At 52.1% G+C, this 27,557-nt stretch overlaps 1 protein-coding gene across 1 annotated transcript; it reads left to right on the plus strand.

The window, feature by feature from the left end:
• The first annotated feature begins 8,504 nt into the window (after positions 1-8,504).
• LOC142250374 (cytochrome c oxidase subunit 7A1, mitochondrial-like) lies at positions 8,505-27,454 on the plus strand. The gene is made up of 4 exons (XM_075322528.1): positions 8,505-8,611; positions 23,388-23,477; positions 25,538-25,622; positions 27,331-27,454. The coding sequence occupies exons 1-4, from the start codon at positions 8,597-8,599 to the stop codon at positions 27,384-27,386; spliced, it is 246 nt and encodes an 81-aa protein (XP_075178643.1). The 5' UTR covers positions 8,505-8,596; the 3' UTR covers positions 27,387-27,454.
• Positions 27,455-27,557: the final 103 nt, after the last annotated feature.

Below are 27,557 nucleotides of genomic sequence, written 5' to 3' on the forward strand. Positions count from 1 at the left end.
ATGATGTATATATCCTTTATCCAGGTCATCTGTAACTATATGAGGTGCTTATTCATTTATATTCATTCATATTTATTTACATTTATTTATATATATTTGTTGAGCAACAATCTTTTGCACTATATTTTTTCTCCTATTTATATATTCAGTTCCTCAATATGTGTTGCATGCTTGTTTTTACGCACTCAGAATGTTGGTGGGGTATTTACACTCGAGTCACTTTTATTGCTTTTTTCACGCATGCTGTCTTTCTCCTTCTTCTTTTTTCCATGGGTTGAACTCATTTCACCCTGGTTTTCATTGAGAACCAGCTTAGTGTTTTCCCTTAGGCGTTTTTTCTTTTATCTTAAGTTCACGGCTTCTGCTCTCCAGGAATCTTTCGGAAGTCTCTTGTTTAATTAGTATCTATATACACATGCTCTGTTTGCAAATGCACAGTCCTTTACTAGATTGACGCACTGGTCATTTACGTACCAATTTTAAATACACATTCTTCCATTAAACCGACATATCTTCATCCCACACATCAGCACCTTTGGCATCCACATGCACATTTTATATCAGCGCATTCGTACGGGATAAATATACACCTTTTTGATTCCCTTTATTATGGGATCATTCAGTAGCTGCTGGTTTTTGCTATCTTCAATAAGCAGCTAGCCATGGAGGAATGGACGGATATAAGCCATTCTGAGTTAGAACTCAAGGAAATATTCCTTCCTTTGGGGTTCTAGTACCACATTTAACAATTTTATGTCCATCACCACATTTATACGCTTTGGAAATTAACCAAACATTTTTAATATGTTTCATATAAATGTGTACATTCATTATGATATATATATCTTTCATCAAAGTCATCTACAATAGTATGAGGTGCTTTTTATTTACATTTTTATTCATTTTTATTCATATTTATTTACATTTTTTTTTTTTTTTTTTTTTTATATTTGTTGAGCAATAATCTTGTACTATATTTTCATCCTATCCATATATCCACTGCTCCAATATGTGTTGCATGCCCGTTTTTGCACCCAGAATGTTGGTGGGGCATTTGCACCCGAGTCACTTTCATTGTATTTTTCACGCATGCGCTGTCTCTCTTTTTTTCCCACGGGTTGAACTCATTTCACCCTGTTTTTCATTGAGAACTAGCTTAGTGGCTCTGCGCAGGCGCTTTTCTTTCTCCTTAAGTTCACGGCTTCTGCTTTCTAGGAATCTCTCGGAAGTCTCTTGTTTCTTCAGTATCTATATGCACATGTTCTGGTTCCATATGCACAGTCCTTTATAACATTGACACACTAGTCATTCAAGCATCAATTTCAAATGCACATTCTTTCATTAAACTGACACATTTTATTTTACACATAAATATCTCTGGCATCTACATGCACATTTTTCACATCAGCACTTTTGCACGTTATAAATGTACACCTTTATGATTCCCTTTATTGTGGGTTTATTCAGTAGCTGCTTGATTGCGCCATCTCAAATAAGCAGCCAGCCATGGAACAATGGATGCTTACAAGCCATTCTGAGTCAGAACTCAAGGAAATACTCCCTCCTTTGGGGTTCTAGCACCACACTTAACAATTTTATGTTCATCATTACATTTATACGCCTTGGGAAATAAACCAAACATCTTTTTATATACGGTTTATTTATCATTTTTATTCATTTTTATTTTTCAGTTATTTATGGTTTGAAAAAGTTCAGATGCTTGTATATATAAAATTTTTTTAATGTTAACACAGTTTTTCTGCAGTCTCCACGTGCTCATGAGTCACTCTGTTACCATGAGAGCATTGACGTCATTAGGATTAACGTGTCTTTAATGGACTCCTATATAACCATCTGGTCTGCATACTGTGGATACATTTTCTCTTTTCCCTGAAGAAGGAGACGGTATATGTCTCTGAAACGCGTTGGAACTGAAATAAAAAAAGAGTTTTAAAGTAAATTCCTTGGATACAGTGATTCTTGAGCGCGGCATAAACCCGTTTCTCATATATGTATATACATATATAAAAATCTTTGTCACGATCATCTCGGGGCCGCTGCTTGGAACCACGCTGACACTCACAGGCTTTTCAAGGGGTTGTGACTGGCACAACCTCATCAGGTGAGTGTTCTCATTCGTGTTTTTCTAAACGGTTATTGCCGGGTAAGACCCTATTTGCGCCTTTTGTTTCCTCATCTCTAGCAGCCTTTTCAGGGTTTTTACTCACAGAAGGTGGCAAAGTGAGTAACCCGGGCGAAGCTGGGATGAACCAAGTGGGAACCAGGTGTCCTTCAGGCTGACTTGTGAGGGTGACTACCAACTCGCCTTCCTTAGCCCTTTTTGGTTTGGGGCAACCCCGACTTTGAGTCCCTATGGGGGTCACCCAGGGAAGTTGCTGAAGCCTCACTCCCCTTCAGTTGCCGTTTGCTTGTCGCCTGGACCAGATCACTCCAGCTGCTTGCCTCCTGCGAACTATGGGCCCTAACTCTGGCTACGTGGCTGCGGCTTTTGTGGTGTTGTGGCGTGGGCTTTGAGAGCCCCACACCGGCAGGTTTAGCAAGGAAAGGTGGATCTATCCCCGCATCGGGATCTGCCGCCCGTTTGGGCCTGGTACTCCCTAGCAGTCTCCTTACTTCCCACTCCGTTGCTCTCTCTCTAGCTGAAGATGGATTTCGGGTAGCACTACTAGTTGACCGTTCTCCCCCGTCGGTAGCCACTGCGCGGGCGCTGTCAGACTGCACAGCCCCAGGGGTCTGCTCCTCACTCGAGCTCCCTGAACTCTACACACTGAACCGGCTCACTTGAGGGACCTGCACTGCTGCTCCTGTCAGAGCTCCTCTTCCATGCTCCTCACTCCTCCCCACTCTGCTTCAGACTGTTTTTCCTCCTTCTCCCTCTTGTGCCTGCCTACGCCACCTAGCAACCAGACTCTCTTACCACACCCCTTGAGTGCAGATGGAGGCTTTTGGCCCCCTCCACTATTCCAGTGGAGGTGAAGGCTTTTCCCCCTCCTGGGATCCCCAGGGGTCCTCTCAAAGGTACATGTGTGAGACCTGATCACTATGCGCCTGTGTAGTCACACCTCGGTCAGCCTTCTGGATTACCTGTGTTGTACTGTTCCCAGCATGGGTGCAGTACTCAGTGGTGCCTGACCAGGTCAGGGGCGCCACATTCCCCCTTAGTTATCACCAGCACGTCCTCGGGCTGCAAGACAACATTTTAAAATGCATAAAACATTAAAACATGTAAAACATTTTTAAGATCACCAGGTACCATACATCACCACCCTCCACCCACAAGTCCGTTAACCCACCCAGAACCCTCTCAGGAGGCAGGTCACCGGTCCTTTTGGTAACCAGGTCTGGGCCATCCACTTCCCCAGACCTTTCCTCCAATCTGCCTCTCCCGTTGGCCGCGCCTTCAGCCACTTCTGGCAGGATGTAGAGGCGGCTTTCATGGTCTGGTGGTTTCAGGGTATACCTGGCCTGGTGGATCCGCGCCTTCAGCCTCTTCTGGCAGGATGTAGAGGCGGCCTCCACAGTTGGTGCTGACCAGGTACCCTCTTTGTGGTGGAGAGCCAGGCCCCATAAACAGGCATGCTCTCTGGTTGCAGACGAGCCAAGCCCCTAAACAGGCTGGCTCTGGTGGTGGTACCCTCTGGTGTAACTATTTACACTGCGAGAGTTTGTGGCTATAGCCAGTTCATAGCCTTAAGGTTTATTTCTCACATTAGTTTATGTGGGCACATCTCTTAAACAGTAACGTTGCAAACTTTTTCATAACTTATCAAACTGGTAACTTCTGTGCTTCTTTCTTTATTTTATGCAGATTCCTCTTCACCAGGGCTTGGGCCTGTAGGGCTGCGGCACCTGTTGCTTTCTTGACCTCTTTCTTCGTCCGTGGTAGTCTCATCAGTGGGTTCTTTATCTGTTCTTTCTCTATCTCTGTCTTTCCTTTCTTCTTCTGTGTCTGTTGCTTTTTCTTTAGGACATGGTGTCACATCAAGCGCATACCAGCCTCTTTCTCCTTGATGCATGGTGAATTGCACTGAATCTCCCATCCTTAGGTTCCTTCCAGGATGTCCTCTGGGCAAATTAGCTCTAACGTCCCTTCTATTGACAAAAATGCCTTCTTTCATACCAGGTGCTACTATGAAGCCGTATCCTGATTTTAGGCTGAAATCTTCTACTACTCCTCTACAAAGGGGTCCTCTGACCTGGGCTTTGGCCCTTCTCAGGAACCGTTTCTCCTCCAAATCTCTGGCCGTTATTTCCTTTTTATTCTCTGGAGACTGTGGTGCAGGGGAAAACTGTGTTCTGCTACGACGCCGTGTCTTGCGGGCTGGATTCTGCAGAGTACAGCTTACAAACTCCCAGGTGAGGCTTTTGGGCAGATCTTCTTCAGCAGACGGTGTCAGGTCTTCTTCATCCCAGCGGGAATATGGCAACATCTCCGGCTCTGGGCATGGATCCACTGCTGGTGGCTCCGGGGTCAGCTCCTCAGCTTCCTGGCCTCCCCTCCCCCTTAGTTCTTCTGAGCACTCCTTCGGTGGCAGTGCTGGGGACGGGCTTTCATCGGCAGGCCCGGACGGGGAACTCTTTGGCGTAGTGGCGGCAGGAGTTGCCTTGGGGGTGTGCGGAGGGAGCATGTACCGGTCCACCATCTCCTGTGGGAACTTGGCCTCCAGGTCAGCCTTCAGCTGCCAGTATGCGGGGTCCTCACCTACCAGGGATTTCCTAGTAGGGACTTCCCTAGACTGGGGAGCAGTGTCTGCTCTGGCCTTACAGGCCGGGGTAAATAAGGGTACGTCTGTCTTTTCTTGGCGGGCCGCGCCTGGCATGGCGGCGGCCTGGTCTTGGCGGGCCGCGCCTGGCATGGCGGCGGCCTGGTCTTGGCGGGCCGCGCCTGGCATGGCGGCGGCCTGGATCAGCGTCGCTGTTGCGATGGGCTCTGTGCAGGCTGGGCTGGGCGTCGCTGCAGCGATCTGGGCTTGGCGGGCCGCACCTGGCGTGGCTGCGGCCTGGTTCAGCACCTCACTTGCGGCGCGGACAAGCGTTGCTGCTGCTGTGGGGTCTCGGCGGGCCGGGCCTAGCATGGCGGCGGCCTGGGTCAGCGTCACGCCTGCGGCGCGGATGAGGGTCGCGGTGGCAGCCGGTTCTTTGCGGGCCGAGCAGGGCATCGCTGCGGCGGCCTGGGCTTGGCGGGCCGCACCTGGCGTGGCTGCGGCCTGGCTCAGCGTCGCCACACCGGGCGCCTCTTCAGGGACTGCGGGCGTGACAGCAGGGGTCGGGGCATTCGTGCTGGCAGGGGCAACACTGGACTCACCCATCGGTAGCAGCATCGGGGTCTGAGTCGTCACCACCCGGTCTGGCACTCGGCGCGTGGCCCTCTCCTCGTAGGCCTGAACTGCCGCGGTCATCCACAGAAACTCCGTCCGTCCCTCTCTAATCAGCCTTCCGACCCTGCCCAGTTGATCGCAGAACTCGGCGAGCTCCCGACACCACCAGGCAGCGGAGCCTGGCTCTGGGTCTCTGCACTCAGACGCCATTTTCTCTAGCAACAAGCTGCTGGCTTCCCTTCTGCTCCGCCGTCTCTGGACGCTTCCGCTCTCTTCACAAGCGAGGTCAGAACTCTGCAGGGGATCTCTGGGTAGCCACACCTCTTCGTGGGCGGTAACTTCTTCCAGCGCGGGCTGCTGTTGTTTTTCAGCGCGCTTTTCATGGTGGCAATATGGCGGCGCTTCCAATTTTTCAAGCGGACCGCCCAGGCACATGGTCACCTGTCTGAACAGGTCTAGTCCTTATCCTGTTCGTGACGCCAGATGTGAAGCCCCGCTGATGCAGTGTCGGTGCATTACCTTCAGGGACTCCACTCGGCTGGATCCTGTCACCGGTAGGAAATCTTCTGTTTGTCGTGACGCCACTCTCAGAATTGCGGTCAGTGGGGACCGCCACTGCAGATTAAGGGATGCCTGGGGCTGATGGTGGGTGCAGTCAGTTCTAGTAGCCTCCTGAGAGTGAGGCAAGCCCCAGGGCCCTGTGGAGATGTGTAGAACTACAAGGCGCAGAATGACTCCACACAAGCAGGATGTCTTTCAGGGTTTTTACTCACAGAAGGTGGCAAAGTGAGTAACCCGGGCGAAGCTGGGATGAACCAAGTGGGAACCAGGTGTCCTTCAGGCTGACTTGTGAGGGTGACTACCAACTCGCCTTCCTTAGCCCTTTTTGGTTTGGGGGTCACCCAGGGAAGTTGCTGAAGCCTCACTCCCCTTCAGTTGCCGTTTGCTTGTCGCCTGGACCAGATCACTCCAGCTGCTTGCCTCCTGCGAACTATGGGCCCTAACTCTGGCTACGTGGCTGCGGCTTTTGTGGTGTTGTGGCGTGGGCTTTGAGAGCCCCACACCGGCAGGTTTAGCAAGGAAAGGTGGATCTATCCCCGCATCGGGATCTGCCGCCCATTTGGGCCTGGTACTCCCTAGCAGTCTCCTTACTTCCCACTCCGTTGCTCTCTCTCTAGCTGAAGATGGATTTCGGGTAGCACTACTAGTTGACCGTTCTCCCCCGTCGGTAGCCACTGCGCGGGCGCTGTCAGACTGCACAGCCCCAGGGGTCTGCTCCTCACTCGAGCTCCCTGAACTCTACACACTGAACCGGCTCACTTGAGGGACCTGCACTGCTGCTCCTGTCAGAGCTCCTCTTCCATGCTCCTCACTCCTCCCCACTCTGCTTCAGACTGTTTTTCCTCCTTCTCCCTCTTGTGCCTGCCTACGCCACCTAGCAACCAGACTCTCTTACCACACCCCTTGAGTGGAGATGGAGGCTTTTGGCCCCCTCCACTATTCCAGTGGAGGTGAAGGCTTTTCCCCCTCCTGGGATCCCCAGGGGTCCTCTCAAAGGTACATGTGTGAGACCTGATCACTATGCGCCTGTGTAGTCACACCTCGGTCAGTTTTCTGGATTACCTGTGTTGTACTGTTCCCAGCATGGGTGCAGTACTCAGTGGTGCCTGACCAGGTCAGGGGCGCCACATATACAGCAACAATAGTCCTGAGAAGGACTCTGCTACTGTACTCCGACCTGGCTATACCCTGCCTGCCTGTATACAACTAGAATAGTCCTGAGAAGGACTTTTGGTCACACTGTTTGCAGCCCTGCTACGGAAATAGCTATAAAGGGCCGCAAACCTTTCCCTGAAGCAGCGACACTCTCCCTGCACTGACTGTCTGGATAGCTGTGAGCAGAGCACAGCGCGCCCGCCGGTATAAAGGCTCGGTCACGCTGTCCAGGCCGGCCAATCACTGCAATTCCACAACTAACAGGGCTGTGGCATTGCAGTGGTCTGCCAGCCAATCCCTGCATGAGGGCTGGCTCTCAAAAGAGCGCCAACATGCAGGGATGAAGACCACGAGTACAGCACGAGTATCGCGAGATTACTCGGTCCCCGCCGAGCAGCCCGAGTACAGCGATACTCGTGCGAGTACCGAGTAGTAACAAGCATGCTCGCTCATCACTAAAAATGAATGGTGTCGTTCAAAAGTACCAAGTGACTCAAAAAGGTGTAAAAAAAAAAGAAAAACAAAACCTCAATTCTACTTTTTTTGTTTTGTTTTCACACGATTTATTATGCAGTAGAAATGACCTTGATCATCAAGATTTATTTTTTTTTTTCAGGTCAGTAGAATTTTACAGCGATACCAAGTTTGTAGAAGTTTTTTATATGTTATTTTTAATATTTTTTTAATTCTTATTATTATTATTATTTCAGTGGTGAATGTGGTATAAAAAATTAAAAAAAAATGTAAAAAAAAAATATTATAAAAAAAAAAATAATTTGGTTTGTGTTGGTATTTTCTAAGATTCGGACTGTCCTTACATTATGTGCCAGCGCTACGGAGCTCACACCATCCACGGGGATCCAGCATAGCGTGTGCTATTTTGTTCCAAGTCAGACTAGTATTTTTTATATATATTTTAGTTTTTGTTTGTTTTTTTTTTTACTTTTTGCAATTTTCTGATTTTTTTTTTTTTTTTTCATTTTTTAACATGTATTTTACAAACAGTCGGTGTACGCCAAATAGGGGGCGTAATTAAAACATCAGGAGAACTTGTAAACGGAGTGAAACATCCGGTGACGGGCAGCAGGCCGTTGGATAGAAGGCAGATTTTTTTGGGTGGGGTGGGGGGTAATGTCTTCAAATACGAGTAGAAGTCGCGTGTCGTAAAAATCATTGTGAACGTGAGGTTGTTTTGTTAAGGATACACAGATGTAAATGAGGCCAGGTTACAAAGGGGTTAAATCAGATGCCATAACGTTCTGAATGCGCTCCGTTGGGGTTTGCGGGGACGGGGCGACGTTATGGCAGGTGTAAGGGAATATAGGAGCCCAAAACTTTTCCGGAACCTTCTCAGTCCAAGGGTTTTATTTGCTCCCATGGTCCCTCCCCTCCTGTTACTCCCCCCTTCCAGTGTCTCGGTTGTAGACGTTTTTGGCCGCTCTCCTACGTCTATTTCTGTCCGGGGAGATCATCTGTGCGCGTCCTTGTCAGATGACCCACAAAGGACGAGTGAAGCACAGAGCAGGGCGGCCGTCGGCACCATGAGGAATTACTGGGTAGGTAGAAATATATGTTAATGTGACTTGTAGAAGTAGCGCAAAAGTTATATTAACCCTTATATCGTCTTACTATGGCTTTGTTCCCACCATGAGTTTTTGACGCTGCGTATTTTCCATACATCAGAAACGCAGCCCACTCCTGCGTAAACTGATCTTTTCCAAATCCGAAACACTGAGTTTTCTGTGCAGATTTTCCCCACAGATTTGCAGGTTAAAAAACACACATGCTCTTGTAGTGCTTTTCCACGGCAGTAACACATAATGTAAGTTTTATCAAAGCCGAACACCAAGAAGCATCAAAAACAAAGCAACTTTAACTAAAGCCTGACATAAAAAGACAAAAAACACGTAAAAAAAAGCAATGAAAAAATTATACAATATCAAAAGCTCACGGTGGGAAGGTAGCCTAATAGCGGCAATGCTGACACAGCTGATTTTCTGCAGACTTTCCGCAGCTAAATCCATTTATGTTACATGAGAATTTTCGCTGTGGATTTTCTTACAAATCTCCCGGCAGATTTGCAGAGCAACTACGCAGGTGCTAACATATTATGCTGTGGATTTTCGTAAACCAATCCATGCTGAAAATCCACCTCAGATATATGTCGCGGGCGGGGAGGAGGGTGTCGGCACACTACGCTCACCCCTTCTGCTCGGGTCCGGCAGCTGCTCAGTGGTGGCTCGAGCTGTGGGCCGGATCCCGGGGTTTCTCGAGCGACACTCCTCGCCCGTGAGTGAAAGGGGATTGTGGTTGGGTGTGGGGGATTGTTATAGTTCGTAACGCCACCCACGGTTGTGGTGATTTCACCACCGCTGCTCAATTCGGGGGTCCCGGGGATGGTGATGCGGAGCAGCCAGGTGTTGTGTTGTCCCTCCGTGGGTAGGGGTTGGTGATCCCGGGGCCCGGTGGTGGAGAAGGAGGTGCGGGGCCTGGTGGACGCAGGGACGCGGGGGCAGCGCTGTGCCTTGCGGCACTGTGGTACTCACTCAGCCTGAGACATGGACACAGTTTGTACGGTAAACCAAACGGCTAGTAGGACGGTCCCACGGACGGCTGCACCTGCACTCCCGGTAGGTGACGGTGATGTCCCTCTTCCTTGCACCTATGTTTGACTGGTGGTAGCGGTGGATTCCCTCCGGTTACCCGCTCCCCGACTGCAATCTGGGCCGGAGGAGCTCTACACTTTGCCCGCAGGCGCTGGCCCTGAGAAACTGGTGCCGTGGCGGTGGCGGTGTCTCTCTGCTTCAGGTTGGGCTGTTGCCTTCAATCGGGACTTGGTTGTTGGGGGATCTACGTCCCCTTCACTGACGGATTCGGCAAATTTGGCGACTCCTAGCCTTGCCGGGGTCCGAGAGGCCCCTGCCCTGGTGCTGACTGTCCTTCGGAACACTGCTCCAGACCACCGGGCACACAGCCAACGGGGTCCTTCCAGGAACTTCCAAACGGTCCCCCTCCAGACAGTCACCGCCGTCGCTGACCTTGCTGATCTGGCCCTACACAAAGCTGGACCCTTCAGGCTTTCCTTCCTTCTTGTCACCTCACTTGCTTTCCTCCTTTACCACTTTCTTACTTTCACTACTTTCACTTAGTTGTTTTCTCCATCACTCCCCTAACTGTTCTCTCCTTTCTCTTGCCCTCCCTGGGCTCAACTGCCTGGTTTCTCCCGCCTCCAGAGCTGTGACCTCCTTGGTGGGCGTAGCCAACCGCCTGGCCCACCCCCTGGTGTGAATCATCAGCCTCTGGAGGAAGGCAACAAGGATTTCTGGTTAGCATTGATGTGCCTACCTGGAGTGTGGGGTGTGGTGGTGTTGTGACCTGTGACCCCTGGCTTGCCCAGGGCGACACATTCCCCCTTAGCAAAATGCAGAACGTCCGCGGGCTGCCGTCCTACACCGGTTTTATTTTTCTGAAAAAGGGGGTAACAAGGTTAAGCAAACATGAATAACATTTTTAACAACTCTTCCCAAGACGGGAGGCACATTTACTTTTAACGTTGCAACGGTTTACGGCTACGGTTTCCGCTCTCTCCCACCCAAGCAACCTGGCCCTGATGCTGCCCCTAAAGCCCAGGCAGCACCCCTTGACCCACAGTCCAGCACAAGTTACCCGAGCGGGATCTGTCCTTCCCCTCCAGAGGGTAGCTGGGCCCTAGCCTGCTCTGCTCAGGGCCCTCCCTCCAACCTGCCTCTCCGGAGGCGGCATTGCGGAAACGGTAACCAACATATTTACAAGCCACTTAACGTTTGTGGTGCCCTGCAAGTTCACGGGCTTGTCCATGGATAGTCCTCCATGCTAAACTTTAAACGGTCCCCACGGGGACAACAGTGCCGGCTCCTGCCGGTTCAATCACAAGCAAATCAGGTGAAACTTCGGTAATTTTCATTTTCCTTATCATTCTTTCCAAAACTTTTAAACAAACAACAACTCCAGTGGTGGTCCCAACGGGGACGGTGCAACGGGCATCCGCTGCCCTACTCCGGTCCTTCTGCTGCTTCATCCGAGGGAGGGGGTGCAGAGCTCACCCTGCTCTCATTGCTGCCCCTGAGCTTCACATCCAGGGCAAACCACCCCCTCTCTCCGCAGTGTCGGGTATACCGCACCATGTCTCCCGGCATGAGGTTACGGCCAGGATGCTCCTCGGGCAGGTGGGCATTCACATCCCGCCGGGCGACAAACACTTCGGCCTCCAGGCCCGGCTCATATATAAATCCATAGCCCCGGCGGACATCAAACTGCCTCACCTGCCCTTCATACAACGGGCCCCGGACACGGAAGGTCGCCTGCCGAAGATTTTCCTTCTCCCGAATGGCTCGGGCCACCAGCTCGGCTTTCCTTCTCTCCCTCTCCGCGATCTCCAGGCCCAGCTTTGTCGGCTCCCTGTCCCAATATGGCGCTGCTGCCAGCGCCGGCGCACGAGTCGGGCCCCGCGGGACATCCAGAACGTTACCCACTGTCAGGAAGGTGGGCGGCGTATCCCGCGGTGTCATGGCCTTGGGCGCTGCCTTGCAGCAACAACCCGGCGCCACCTCAGCCGAGGTGTGGGGGATGGGTGTGGCGCCCCTGACCTGGTCAGGCACCACTGAGTACTGCACCCATGCTGGGGACAGTACAATACAGGTAATCCAGAAGGCTGACAGGGGTGTGGTACACAGGCGCATAGTGATCAGGTCTCACACATGTACCCATGAGAGGACCCCTGGGGATCCCAGGAGGGGGCAAAGCCTATACCTCCACTGGAATAGTGGCAGGGGGTAAAAAGCCTCCATCTCCTCTCAAGGGGTGTGGTGGAGAGTCTGGTTGCTAGGTGGCGTAGGCAAGAACAGGAGAGGAGGAGCAGTGAGTCAGTTAGAGGAGAACTCCAGAGGGCTCAGAGAGGAGCAGACCTGTGGGGTTGATGCTGTCTAACAGCGCCCGCGCAGTGGCTATTGACGGGGGAGAACGGTCAACTAGGAGTGCTGCCTGAAAGCCAGCTTCAGCTAGAGAGAAAGCACGGAGTGGGAAGTAAGGAGACTGCTAGAGAGCACCAGGCCCAACCGGGCGGCAGATCCCGAAGCGAAGATAGATCCAGCTTTCTTCTGCTAAACCTGCCGGTGTGGGGCTCTCAAAGCCCACACCACAATACCACAAAAGCCGCAGCCACGTAACCGCAGTGAGGGCCCATAGGTCACAGGAGGCAAGAAGCTGGAGTGGCCTGGTCCGGGGAACAAGCAAACGGCAAACAAAAGGGGGAGAGAGGCTGCAGCATCTTCCCTGGGCGACCCCCATAGGGACTAAAAGTCGGGGTCACCCCAAACCACCAAGGGCTAAGGAAGGCGAGTCAGTAGTCACCCTCATAAAGTCAGCCTGAAGGATACCTGGTTCCAGCCTGGTTCATCTCAGCTACGCCCGGGCTACTCACCCTGCCATCAAATGTGAGTAAAGCCCTTGAAAGACAATTCTGCCTGTGTGGAGTTATTCTGCGCCTTGTGGTACTACAAACCTACACCGGGCCCTGGGGCTTGCCTCACTCTCAGGAGGCTATTCCAACTAACTGCACACACCATCAGCCCCAGGCGTCCCCTAACCTGCAGTGGCGGTCCCCACTGACCGCAATTCTGAGAGTGGCGTCACGACAAGAAGAAGATCTCCTACCTGTGACCAGATCCAGCTACGTGGAGTCCCTGAAGGTAATGCACCGACACAACACCTGTGGGGCTTCACATCTGGCGTCACGAACAGGATAAGGACTAGACCTGTTCAGACAGGTGACCATGTGCCTAGGCGGTCCGCTTGAAAAATTGGAAGCGCCGCCATATTGCCACCATGAAAAGCGCGCTGAAAAACAACAGCAGCCCGCGCTGGAAGAAGTTACCGCCCACGAAGAGGTGTGGCTACCCAGAGATCCCCTGCAGAGTTCGGAGCTTGCCAGCAAAGAGAGCGGAAGCGTCCGGAGACGGCGGAGCAGAAGAGAAGCCAGCAGCTTGCTAATGAAGATGGCGTCTGAGAGCAGAGACTCAGAGCCAGGCTCCGCTGCCTGGTGGTGTCGGGAGCTCGCCGAGTTCTGCGATCAACTGGAAGCCAGGGTCGGAAGGCTGATCAGAGAGGGACGCGAGGAGTTCCTATGGATGACCGCGGCGGTTCGGGCCTACGAGGAGAGAGCCGCGCACCGAGTGCCAGATCGGGCGGTGACAACTCAGACCCCGATGCTGCCAACGATGGGTGAGTCGAGTGATGCCCCGGCTAGCGCAAGTTCCCCGACCCCTACTGCCACGCCCGCGGTCCCTGAAGAGGCGCCCGGCGCGGCGACGCTGAGCCAGGCCGCAGCCACGCCAGGTGCGGCCCGCCAAGCCCAGGCCGCCGCAGCGATGCCCTGCTCGGCCCGCCAAGACCCGGCCGCCGCAGCGATGCCCTGCTCGGCCCGCCAAGCCCCGGCCGCCGCAGCGATGCCCTGCTCGGCCCACCAAGACCCGGTCCCTGCAGCGATGCCCAGCCCAGCCTGCACAGACCCCATCGCAGCTGCGACGCCGATCCAGGCCGCCGCCATACAGGGCGCGGCCCGCCAAGACCAGGCCGCCGCCATACAGGGCGCGGCCCGCCAAGACAGGCCGCCGCCATGCCAGGCGCGGCCCGCCAAGACAAGGCTGACGTACCATTTACCCCGGCCTGCAAGGCCAGAGCAGACAAGGCTCCCCAGGTTCAGGAAGTCCCTGCTAGGCAATCCCTGGTAGGTGAGGACTCCGCATACTGGCAGCTAAAAGCCGACCTGGAAGCTAAGTTCCCACGGGAGATGGTGGAGCGGTACATGCTCCCTCCGCACACCCCGAAGAGTATCCCGACAGCTCCTGCAGCAACCACGGCAAAGAGTTCCCCACCTGGGCCGGCAGAAAGAAGTCCATCCCCAGCACTGCTACCCAAGGAGTGCCAGGAAGAACTAAGGGGGGGAGGAGGCCAGGAGGTTGAAGAGCTGACTCCAGAGCCATACCCAGAGCCAGAGATGCTGCCCTATTCTCGCTGGGATGAGGAAGATCTGACACCATCTGCAGAAGAAGAACTGCCCAAAAGCCTTACTTGGGAGTTTGTGAGCTGCACCCTACAGAATCCAGCCCGTAAGACACACCGCAACAGAACGCAACTATCCCCTGCACCGTCATCTCCAGAGCAGAGAGAAGTCACCGTCAGAGACCTGCAAGAAAAACGAGCCCTGAGAAGGTCCAAAGCCCAGGCCAGAGGACCCCTTTTCAGAGGAGTAGTGGAGGATTTTAATCTGAGAAGTGGATACGGATTCATCGTAGCACCTGGTATCAAAGAAGGGATATTTGTCAACAGAAGAGATGTGAGAGCTCATCTGCCTCGAGGACACCCTGGCAGAAATCTAAAGATGGGAGATTCAGTCCAGTTTACTATGCATCAAGGTGAAAGAGGATTGTATGCCCTGGACGTAACACAAAGTCCTAAAGAAAGAGAAGGAAGACAAAGCAGAGAAAAAGAACCTACGGATGAGACGACCACAGACGACGATAAAGAGCAGGAAAGCAGCAGGTGCCACCGCCATACAGGCTCAAGCCCTGGTAAAGAGGAGTAAAGTAAAGTAAAGAAAGAAGTTACCAGATGAAGTTTTGAAAAGTTTGTTTTGCAACGTTCACGTTTAAGCATGTGCCCACAAAAACTATTGTGAGAAATAAACCTTAAGGCTATGAACTGGCTATAGCCACAAACTCTCGCAGTGTAAATAGTTACACCAGAGGGCACCACCGCCACCAGAGTCAGCCTGTTTAGGGGCTTGGCTCGTCTGCAACCAGGAGGAGCCCGTCCGTATATAGGGCCTTGGCTCACCTGCAACCAGAGAGCACGCCTGTTTATGGGGCCTTGGCTCACCACCACAAAGAGGGTACCTGGTCAGCACCAACTGTGGAGGCTGAAGGCGCGGATCCACCAGGCCAGGTATACCCTGAAACCACCAGCCCATGTAAGCCGCCTCTACATCCTGCCAGAAGTGGCTGAAGTCGCGGCCAACGTGAAAGGGTTTTGGGTGGGTTAACGGACTTGTGGGTGGAGGGTGGTGATGTATGGTACCTGGTGCTTTTAAATGTTTTACATGTTTTAATGTTTTATGCATTTTAAAATGTTGTCTTGCAGCCCGAGGACGTGCTGGTGATAACTAAGGGGGAATGTGGCGCCCCTGACCTGGTCAGGCACCACTGAGTACTGCACCCATGCTGGGGACAGTACAATACAGGTAATCCAGAAGGCTGACAGGGGTGTGGTACACAGGCGCATAGTGATCAGGTCTCACACATGTACCCATGAGAGGACCCCTGGGGATCCCAGGAGGGGGCAAAGCCTATACCTCCACTGGAATAGTGGCAGGGGGTAAAAAGCCTCCATCTCCTCTCAAGGGGTGTGGTGGAGAGTCTGGTTGCTAGGTGGCGTAGGCAAGAACAGGAGAGGAGGAGCAGTGAGTCAGTTAGAGGAGAACTCCAGAGGGCTCAGAGAGGAGCAGACCTGTGGGGTTGATGCTGTCTAACAGCGCCCGCGCAGTGGCTATTGACGGGGGAGAACGGTCAACTAGGAGTGCTGCCTGAAAGCCAGCTTCAGCTAGAGAGAAAGCACGGAGTGGGAAGTAAGGAGACTGCTAGAGAGCACCAGGCCCAACCGGGCGGCAGATCCCGAAGCGAAGATAGATCCAGCTTTCTTCTGCTAAACCTGCCGGTGTGGGGCTCTCAAAGCCCACACCACAATACCACAAAAGCCGCAGCCACGTAACCGCAGTGAGGGCCCATAGGTCACAGGAGGCAAGAAGCTGGAGTGGCCTGGTCCGGGGAACAAGCAAACGGCAAACAAAAGGGGGAGAGAGGCTGCAGCATCTTCCCTGGGCGACCCCCATAGGGACTAAAAGTCGGGGTCACCCCAAACCACCAAGGGCTAAGGAAGGTGAGTCAGTAGTCACCCTCATAAAGTCAGCCTGAAGGATACCTGGTTCCAGCCTGGTTCATCTCAGCTACGCCCGGGCTACTCACCCTGCCATCAAATGTGAGTAAAGCCCTTGAAAGACAATTCTGCCTGTGTGGAGTTATTCTGCGCCTTGTGGTACTACAAACCTACACCGGGCCCTGGGGCTTGCCTCACTCTCAGGAGGCTATTCCAACTAACTGCACACACCATCAGCCCCAGGCGTCCCCTAACCTGCAGTGGCGGTCCCCACTGACCGCAATTCTGAGAGTGGCGTCACGACAAGAAGAAGATCTCCTACCTGTGACCAGATCCAGCTACGTGGAGTCCCTGAAGGTAATGCACCGACACAACACCTGTGGGGCTTCACATGGGCACAGGGGCTTTCCTTAGCTGGGCCTTCGGCTCGGAGCGGGCCATCGGCTCCGGCTCGGGAAACTGCTCGGGGACTGTCTCTGGCACAATCTTCGGGGCCTTCCATGGCAACACCTCCGGTTTGCTACGGGCTCCGGCTACAGGTCGGTCCGCTGGGGCGGACGGGCTGGGTATCGCTACCGGTTGCGGTGGTAGCGGGCCTAGTGGCGGGGTCACGGCCCCCGAGACGGGTGGCGAGGGAGGCAACGGGGGGAGAGGGCTTGGACCGGGTCCCTCAGCCGCAGCGACCGGTCCCTCCGGGACATAGGGGCGTGGGTCACTCACCCTCCCTTCCTCCGCTTCCTCCTCGCGTCTCCGCACGGTGGCTATAACGTCCGCCATGTCGGTCTCCCACTCCTCCAAGAGGAGCTGCATTTTGACCTGCAGCCTTAGATGGAGCTGCGCGGTCCGGATTTCCACCCACGCTGCGGTTCCCGGTGCGGGGGCCACGGTGTTTCGGGACGGCATCCACATGGTGTCTTTCTCTCTTTCTTGCAGGAACGGTATGCTTGCAAGGTCCTGGCGTCCCTGCTTTTATAGCCGCGACTACATGCCGCCAGCCGCCATCGCGTCCCCCTTAGCTCTTTCCCGGCCCCTCCTCTCTCGGGGCGGGGTTTTGGCCTTCGCGCCGCTACTGCTCGAGAAGACGCTCGAGCGGGAACTCTTCCCGCCAAAGATGGCGGCTTCTGAAATTTTTCTGCCGGATACCTCCGGCGGTAACAAGGCGCACCTCTACCAGACGGCAGAGCGGTAAGATCCTGTTCGTGACGCCAAGTTGTCGCGGGCGGGGAGGAGGGTGTCGGCACACTACGCTCACCCCTTCTGCTCGGGTCCGGCAGCTGCTCAGTGGTGGCTCGAGCTGTGGGCCGGATCCCGGGGTTTCTCGAGCGACACTCCTCGCCCGTGAGTGAAAGGGGATTGTGGTTGGGTGTGGGGGATTGTTATAGTTCGTGACGCCACCCACGGTTGTGGTGATTTCACCACCGCTGCTCAATTCGGGGGTCCCGGGGATGGTGATGCGGAGCAGCCAGGTGTTGTGTTGTCCCTCCGTGGGTAGGGGTTGGTGATCCCGGGGCCCGGTGGTGGAGAAGGAGGTGCGGGGCCTGGTGGGCGCAGGGATGCGGGGGCAGCGCTGTGCCTTGCGGCACTGTGGTACTCACTCAGCCTAAGACATGGACACAGTTTGTACGGTAAACCAAACGGCTGGTAGGACGGTCCCACAGACGGCTGCACCTGCACTCCCGGTAGGTGACGGTGATGTCCCTCTTCCTTGCACCTATGTTTGACTGGTGGTAGCGGTGGATTCCCTCCGGTTACCCGCTCCCCGACTGCAATCTGGGCCGGAGGAGCTCTACACTTTGCCCGCAGGCGCTGGCCCTGAGAAACTGGTGCCGTGGCGGTGGCGGTGTCTCTCTGCTTCAGGTTGGGCTGTTGCCTTCAATCGGGACTTGGTTGTTGGGGGATCTACGTCCCCTTCACTGACGGATTCGGCAAATTTGGCGACTCCTAGCCTTGCCGGGGTCCGAGAGGCCCCTGCCCTGGTGCTGACTGTCCTTCGGAACACTGCTCCAGACCACCGGGCACACAGCCATCGGGGTCCTTCCAGGAACTTCCAAACGGTCCCCCTCCAGACAGTCACCGCCGTCGCTGACCTTGCTGATCTGGCCCTACACAAAGCTGGACCCTTCAGGCTTTCCTTCCTTCTTGTCACCTCACTTGCTTTCCTCCTTTACCACTTTCTTACTTTCACTACTTTCACTTAGTTGTTTTCTCCTTCACTCCCCTAACTGTTCTCTCCTTTCTCTTGCCCTCCCTGGGCTCAACTGCCTGGTTTCTCCCGCCTCCAGAGCTGTGACCTCCTTGGTGGGCGGAGCCAACCGCCTGGCCCACCCCCTGGTGTGAATCATCAGCCTCTGGAGGAAGGCAACAAGGATTTCTGGTTAGCATTGATGTGCCTACCTGGAGTGTGGGGTGTGGTGGTGTTGTGACCTGTGACCCCTGGCTTGCCCAGGGCGACACATATACAATGCGTTTTACTTCCACAAAGAGGAGAATTTATCAAAACTGGTGATTCATGCACAAGTCCACTAAGTCATCTCTGAGCAAAACATTCCTGTGGAGTAGGGTGAGCAGTGAGCAAAAGACATCTGTATTTTAAGGCTGTCTGTGATGAACGGACACTACCATGCTCGGGTGCTCAGTACTCGTAACTAGTGATGAGCGGGCACTACCATGCTCGGGTGCTCAGTACTCGTAACTAGTGATGAGCGGGCACTACCATGCTCGGGTGCTTGGTACTAGTAACTAGTGATGAGCGGGCACTACCATGCTTAGGTGCTCAGTACTCGTTACTAGTGATGAGCGGGCACTACCATGCTCGGGTGCTCAGTACTTGTAACTAGTGATGAGCGGGCACTACCATGCTCGGGTGCTCAGTACTCGTAACTAGTGATGAGCGGGCACTACCATGCTCGGGTGCTCGGTACTCGTAACTAGTGATGAGCGGGCACTACCATGCTCGGGTGCTCAGTACTCGTAACTAGTGATGAGCGGGCACTACCATGCTCGGGTGCTCTGTACTCGTAACTAGTGATGAGCGGGCACTACCATGCTCGGGTGCTCAGTACTCGTAACTAGTGATGAGCGGGCACTACCATGCTCGGGTGCTTGGTACTAGTAACTAGTGATGAGCGGGCACTACCATGCTTAGGTGCTCAGTACTCGTTACTAGTGATGAGCGGGCACTACCATGCTCGGGTGCTCAGTACTTGTAACTAGTGATGAGCGGGCACTACCATGCTCGGGTGCTCAGTACTCGTAACTAGTGATGAGCGGGCACTGCCATGCTCGGGTGCTCAGTACTCGTAACTAGTGATGAGTGGGCACTACCATGCTCGGGTGCTTGGTACTAGTAACTAGTAATGAGCGGGCACTACCATGCTCGGGTGCTCGGTACTCGTAACTAGTGATGAGCGGGCACTACCATGCTCGGGTGCTCAGTACTCGTAACTAGTGATGAGCGGGCACTACCATGCTCGGGTGCTCTGTACTTGTAACTAGTGATGAGCGGGCACTACCATGCTCGGGTGCTCAGTACTCGTAACTAGTGATGAGCGGGCACTACCATGCTCGGGTGCTCGGTACTCGTAACTAGTGATGAGCAGGCACTACCATGCTCGGGAGCTCAGTACTCGTAACTAGTGATGAGTGAGCACTACCATGCTCGGGAGCTCAGTACTCGTAACTAGTGATGAGCGGGCACTACCATGCTCGGGACTTGTAACTAGTAATGAGCGGGCACTACCATGCTTGGGTGCTCAATACTCGTAACTAGTGATGAGCGGGCACTACCATGCTCGGGTGCTCAGTACTTGTAACTAGTGATGAGCGGGCACTACCATGCTCGGGTGCTCAGTACTTGTAACTAGTGATGAGCGGGCACTACCATGTTCGGGTGCTCAGTACTTTTAACTAGTGATGAGCGGGCACTACCATGCTCGGGTGCTCTGTACTCGTATCTAGTGATGAGCGGGCACTACCATGCTCGGGTGCTCAGTACTTGTAACTAGTGATGAGCGGGCACTACCATGCTCGGGTGCTCAATACTCGTAACTAGTGATGAGCAGGCACTACCATGTTCGGGTGCTCAGTACTCGTAAATAGTGATGAGCGGGCACTACCATGCTCGGGTGCTCAGTACTCGTAACTAGTGATGAGCGGGCACTACCATGCTCGGGTGCTCAGTACTCGTAACTAGTGATGAGTGGGCACTACCATGCTCGGGTGCTCAGTACTCGTAACTAGTGATGAGCGGGCACTACCATGCTCGGGTGCTCTGTACTCGTATCTAGTGATGAGCGGGCACTACCATGCTCGGGCGCTCAGTACTTGTAACTAGTGATGAGTGAGCACTACCGTGCTCTGTACTCGTATCTAGTGATGAGCGGGCACTACCATGCTCGGGTGCTCAGTACTTGTAACTAGTGATGAGCAGGCACTACCATGCTCGGGAGCTCAGTACTCGTAACTAGTGATGAGTGAGCACTACCATGCTCGGGAGCTCAGTACTCGTAACTAGTGATGAGCGGGCACTACCATTCTCGGGACTTGTAACTAGTAATGAGCGGGCACTACCATGCTTGGGTGCTCAATACTCGTAACTAGTGATGAGCGGGCACTACCATGCTCGGGTGCTCAGTACTCGTAACTAGTGATGAGCGGGCACTACCATGCTCGGGTGCTCAGTACTGGTAACTAGTGATGAGCGGGCACTACCATGCTCGGGTGCTCAGTACTTGTAACTAGTGATGAGCGGGCACTACCATGTTCGGGTGCTCAGTACTTTTAACTAGTGATGAGCGGGCACTACCATGCTCGGGTGCTCAGTACTCGTAACTAGTGATGAGCGGGCACTACCATGCTCGGGTGCTCTGTACTCGTATCTAGTGATGAGCGGGCACTACCATGCTCGGGTGCTCAGTACTTGTAACCAACCGCCTGGCCCACCCCCTAGTGTGGACATCAGCCCCTGGAGGGAGGCAACAAGGATTTGTGTTTGACCTAGATGTGCCTAGCCGGGGTGTGGGGTGTGTTGTTGTAGTACCTGTGACGTCCTGGCTTGTCCAGGACGCCACACTACCACTACCATGCTCGGGTGCTCGGTACTCGTAACTAGTGATGAGCGGGTACTACCATGCTCGGTACTCGTAACTAGTGATGAGTGAGCTCAGGTGATGGCCACCTCCATAACCCCCACTACGATTACACCGGGACTTGGTCCTATACAGATTCACCACAAGCCAGATCCTTCAAGCCGCATACAACCGCAACTGTGAAAACCGGATCCGTCGCCCATTGAAATACATTGCAGCTACTGCCGCAATGTGCAGGATCCGGTCAGATGCAGTTTTTGAACGGAGGTGAAAAACGCAACAACAGGTTGCGTTTTTTTTAAAAGGTAAAAAAACTGCAATTCACCGGATCCCGACATAGCCGCATGCAAACACATGTTGCCGCAAATCCATTGATGATGTGTACCGCCCTGGAGCTCGGCTGCGGCCGCCGAGTAGCTCGGGTCCGGGCTCGGGTGTTTCGGTGGCTCGAGCGTCCCCGGACCCGGGGGGTCACGTCGCTCTGAAAAGGGGGGTTTGTTTTGGTGATCGGGTGGGTGCGCAGCCGGGGCCGCTATGGAGATTGTTCGTGACGCTACCCACGGGTCGTGGTGATAGTTGGCACCACCGCTGCTGGTGATGGTGGGGGCTCCCGGGTGGCGGTGTTGTGGCGCAGCTAGGTGTTGACCCCTCCGTGGGATGCAGGGCAGGGCGGCGTAGCGCGGCGCTGTGCCTGAGGGCACTGATGTACTCACGCAGAAGAAACACACCGGAGTCACTGGTAAACCAAAAACGGGATGGTGGTCAGTGCCCGCAGCCGGCTGCGTGATTCCCCCTACTCAGGTTGGTGGTGTCGTCTTTTCCCTGCACCTCTGTAGACTGTATGACTATTTATGTCTGAACAACGGTAGTCCGCTCCCCGACTTGTAGGTGCCGGAGGAGCTCTCTTGCCCGCAAGCGCTGGCCCGTGGGATTGTGGGGCCTGGGCGGTGGCTTCCTATTCCCCTCGGTGGGCTGTTGCCGTCTATCGGGACTTTGGGTGGGAGTGGACCTAAAGTCTCGTACAGGGTCTGAGTACCCTTCTATGGTGCTCCGGTTTCAGTTTGACTCCCCGATTCGGTACCGGCGGGCTACGACCCTGTCCCGGTGCCTTGACGATTCCGCCGGTTCTACTCCCGGCCTCCTGCAGACGGCCACCACCGTCTGTCTCCTGGCCACAGGGTCCCTAGGCTCCCACCTAGGCCTTGACAGATTTACTTCTCAGCTCGCACTTTCACCTCCTCTCCTTTCCTCTCCCTAACACCATTGTTTTCCCCGCCCCTGCCCATCAATCCTCTTCGGTGGGCGTGGCCAACCGCCTGACCCCCGCCCCCGGGTGTGGATATCTGGAACAGATAGGGGTGACTCAGGGTTTTGGTTGACTGGTGGAACCTTATTGGGGGGGGAAGGTGTTGTGCAGGGGCCTATCTGTGACCCCATGGCTAGTCCAGGGCGTCACAATTGCATTGAGTAGACAACGGATCCGGCAACATGCATTTTGCGTTTTTTTGCCAACCGGCAGAAAAACGCTGATGTGAAACCAGCCTTACAAAACCCATAAAAACTCTCCATAATAAAACCCAACACCTGAAGGAAATTAGAAGGCATGTTGTCTTCAGAATCTCTGCAACTTCAGGCTTTTGGACCTTTTAACTTCAAGTGATCCTAAGGTATCTCAATATAGAAGTTACATATTACCAAATTACCGATGTCGTAAGCGAGCGTACCCGCCCCCGTCGGTTGTGCGGCACGGGCAAATCGCTGCCCGTGGCGCACAACCTCGTTAGGCCCCGTCACACGGACTTACCTGCCTAGCGACGTCGCTGTTGCCGGCGAACTGCCTCCTTTCTAAGGGGGTGGTTCGTTCGGCGTCACTAAGTGGCCGCCCAATAGAAGCGGAGGGGCGGAGATGAGAGGCCGGAACATGCCGCCCACCTCCTTCCTTCCGCATTGCCGGTGGAGGCAGGTAAGATGTTCGTCATTCCTGCAGGGTCACACATAGCGATGTGTGGTGCCGCAAGAACGACGAACAACCAGCGGCATGCACCAACATTATGAAAAGGAGCAACGTGTCAACGATTTTTAACGATTTTGCAATCGTTGATCGTCGCTCCTAGCTGTCACACGCAACGATATAGCTAACAGCGCCGGATGTGCGTCACAAAACACCGTGACCCCGACGATATATCGTTAGCGATGTCGCAGCGTGTAAAGCACCCTTTAGTGTTTGTGTCTTATGACTTGTGATAATCTGATAGAATCCTCTTTGAACTCTTTACAGGTTTTGGGTCAGAGGATCTCACGAGCCTTCACCACGTCTAGTCGTACACAGATGCTAAACCGCGTCCCCGAGAAACAGAAAATATTCCAGGTATTGTTCCACCAACATGTGTTCACAAGTGCTTAGTAGTCATTTAGTACTCTACAAAACACGGTCATTGATAACTAAGGGTATGTTCACTGGACACTGCAGCTTCCAAGAAATTGAGAGAAAATTGAATTCTGATTGTTCATGATGGCACCATTTTTTTTTATAAAGTCAAGTGAACTTTCATGATGGAGCTTGCCTAAAGCTACTATACGTAACCATAAATCATGAATGAGCTCAATAGATCTCATCTAAGAATAGGTTGTATCTCTTTCGAATTTGATCCATAACTTTCATAAAGCAAAGTTGGAACCTGAGGTTCCAAAATTGTCTCATGAAAGAGACAAAGCCATCAAGTAAACAAAGACGATGCTACCATGTATATTAAGATGATTACATCCAGCAGATCTAGTCAGTAGCATTATCTCTAGTTGGTGGCTTCAGTTTTCATCAAAGACTCATCCACCAAAGAGACAGAGATCATTACACCAAGATTGAAATGATTCCACCAAGCCACCAAATTAGAGGAGATGAAGTCACCAAGTAGAAAGATGGTGCCAACAAATAGAAGATAAAGTCACCAAGTAGACAGATGATGCCACCGAATAGGAAGAAATGAAGCCATCAAGTAAAGAGATGGTGCCACCAAATAAGAAGAGATGAAGCCACCAAACTAGGGAGATGAAGCCACCAACTAGGGAGATGGTGCCACCAAATAAGAGGAGATTAAGCCACCAACTAGGGAGATGGTGCCACCAAATAGGAGGAGATGAAGCCACCTACCAGGCAGATGGTGCCACCAAATAAGAGGAGAGGAAGCCACCAACTAGGGAGATGAAGCCACCAAATAAGAGGAGATGAAGCCACCAACTAGGGAGATGGTGCCACCAAATAAGAGCAGATGAAGCCACCAACTAGGGAGATGGTGCCACCAAATAAGAGGAGATGAAGCCACTAACTAGGGAGATGGTGCCAGCAAATAAGAGGAGATGAAGCCACTAACTAGGGAGATGGTGCCAGCAAATAAGAGGCGATGAAGCCACTAACTAGGGAGATGGTGCCAGCAAATAAGAGGAGATGAAGCCACTAACTAGTGAGATGGTGCCAGCAAATAAGAGGAGATGAAGCCACCAACTAGGGAGATGGTGCCAGCAAATAAGAGGAGATGAAGCCACCAAGTAGGGAGATGGTGCCACCAAATAAGAGGAGATGAAGCCACTAACTAGGGAGATGGTGCCAGCAAATAAGAGGAGATGAAGCCACCCACTAGTGAGATGGTGTCACCAAATAGGAGGAGATGAAGCCACTAACTAGGGAGATGGTGCCAGCAAATAAGAGGAGATGAAGCCACCAACTAGGGAGATGAAGCCACCAAATAAGAGGAGATGAAGCCACCAACTAGGGAGATGGTGCCACCAAATAAGAGGAGATGAAGCCACCAACTAGGGAGATAGTGCCACCAAATAAGAGGAGATGAAGCCACCAACTAGGGAGATAGTGCCACCAAATAAGAGGAGATGAAGCCACTAACTAGGGAGATGGTGCCAGCAAATAAGAGGAGATGAAGCCACTAACTAGGGAGATGGTGCCACCAAATAAGAGGAGATGAAGCCACTAACTAGGGAGATGGTGCCAGCAAATAAGAGGAGATGAAGCCACTAACTAGGGAGATGGTGCCACCAAATAAGAGGAGATGAAGCCACTAACTAGGGAGATGGTGCCACCAAATAAGAGGAGATGAAGCCACTAACTAGGGAGATGGTGCCAGCAAATAAGAGGAGATGAAGCCACTAACTAGGGAGATGGTGCCACCAAATAAGAGGAGATTAAGCCACTAACTAGGGAGATGGTGCCACCAAATAAGAGGAGATGAAGCCACCATGTTGATAGAGATTACTCCACCAAAGAAACAGAGATGATGGAACAACATTGATTGAGAGGAGTCCACCAAGTAGCTCATCTGTCTCATTGGTGGAATCATCTGGGTGTTGGCAAGTTGTCACTTGATTACTGTATAATTCCAATACACAGTGTATAATTAATGATTTCCTTACCTTGTCTAGGCTGACAATGACTTGCCGGTTCACCTGAAAGGAGGCTCAGTAGATCTCATCCTCTACCGAATCACAATGGGCATCACCATTGCAGGTATGCAACATAAGCAATGACTATCTAAAGACTGGGCCCGATAAGGAACTTGGCGTTGTGCAAGCATTTGATTTATTTATTTTGGATTCCCAAATTCAACCCCATTCAAGACTTTTGGGATGAATTTTTATCATCTCGATCCCAACTTCACAATCACACAAATGCTCTTTATGACTAACTGGGAACAAATTCCCTTGGATACCCCCCAAAAGTATGGGGAATGTCTTCACCCCCAACAGTGAAAACTGTTGATGCAACTAAAGGGGATCCAACTCCATATTAACCCCCTCGGTTTTTATTGGGATGTCCAGCAGGCCCACATCATGGACAGGGGTGTGCATAGTTTTGGATGTCTAAAGGAAGATTTATCATTAGTTAACACTTTGTGGGAGGTTTTTTGTTTTGTTTATTTTTTAAATTGTAATTCAGAATCCTGATCAAAATGTTTTAGAAAAAATCTATTATAGTGCATCAAAGATTAGACATCTGCCTTCTTATCACATGGGGGTATGAGAATTTAGAAGCACCATCTGTAGTATTATGAGAAATGATATTCTTTAAAAAAGGTTTTTATTAAATGTATTTTTAATGTTTTTTTCCATAACACTATATAAAAAATATCACTGACTATAAAGTGTAATACTAAACTCATACTTCTGTTCTGCACAAATGGCTCTTCAGTAGTCTTACTATAAGACAGATAGGATTACAATAAAAGGCAACACCTTTATAGAGAGTAGAAAGCACAGGATCCACTATTCACAATGGATGATGTCACAGCTCACCTCCTCCCTCCTCCTTTACAATTACCGATATCACCTCTATATCGAGTAGAAAACACAAGATCCACCATTCCTAACAGATGATGTCACAGTTCACCTCCTCCTCCTCCTGTACAATGACTGATAATATCACTATACTGTATACAGTAGATAACACAGGATCCATCATTCACAATAGAAGATGTCATAGTTCACCTCCTCCTGTACAATGACTAATACCACCTCTATATAGAGTAGAAAACACAGCATCCACCATTTATAACAGGTGATGTCACAGCTCACCTCCTCCTCCTGTGCAATGACTAATAACACTCGAGCCACCAGAGTAGGTGATGTCACAGCTCACCTCCTCCTGTACAATGACTAATTCCACCTCCATATAGAATGTAAAACACCGCATTCACCATATATAACAGGTGATGTCACAGCTCACCTCCTCCCCCTCCTGTACAATGACTGAGAATACCTCTATATACAGTAGAGAACACAGGATCCACTATTCACAATGGGTGATGTCACAGCTCACCTCCTCCCTCCTCCTTTACAATTACCGATAACACCTCTATATGGAGAAGAAAACACAAGATCCACCATTCATAACAGATGATGTCACAGCTCACCTCCTCCTCAGTCTAATATTAGGCCTGGTAACCAATGTAAATATTAAGTATGGCAGATTAAAAAAAAAATACTTTTAATTTACACAGGTCATTCTCTATTTCTCTTTATTGCCTCTTGAGTCTTGAGTTATGCCTAGAGTATAATTATGTGGTCACTTTCTTTCCACCAAAAAGCAAAAGGTTTGTATTAAGGGGGCAACATAACTGGTGAAACTGGTACTTGCAGTAATGACGATGACCCCGCAGCCCCTCGTACTCCTCATCCCCATGTTGTTGCAGTATATAATAATCCTCCTTGTCTTGCAGGGAGCCTCCTCGCCTTCGGGAATATCGTCTTGGCGTCTTTACCGCACAAGAAGTGACGAGAACTTCAGCAACATTCGAGATCCTGAGAATTCTGTCCAATTAAAGCCGTAATGTGTTCACCTTTTGTCACTGTCGTCCCTTATTCATTTATTTTACAAAAGCGGGAAAATGGACATTATCTATGATTGGTGTACCGCACCGCACTCAGCCGCTGCCGAGCCGCTCGG

This window comes from Anomaloglossus baeobatrachus, chromosome 9, assembly GCF_048569485.1.
Source record: "Anomaloglossus baeobatrachus isolate aAnoBae1 chromosome 9, aAnoBae1.hap1, whole genome shotgun sequence".
NCBI lineage: Eukaryota > Metazoa > Chordata > Amphibia > Anura > Aromobatidae > Anomaloglossus > Anomaloglossus baeobatrachus.

Excerpts from the sequence above, each read along its gene's own strand:
- LOC142250374 (XM_075322528.1), top strand. Across the intron at positions 23,478-25,537 it reads AGAAACAGAAAATATTCCAG|GCTGACAATGACTTGCCGGT; the intron begins GTATTGTTCCAC and ends TACCTTGTCTAG. Across the intron at positions 25,623-27,330 it reads AATGGGCATCACCATTGCAG|GGAGCCTCCTCGCCTTCGGG; the intron begins GTATGCAACATA and ends CTTGTCTTGCAG.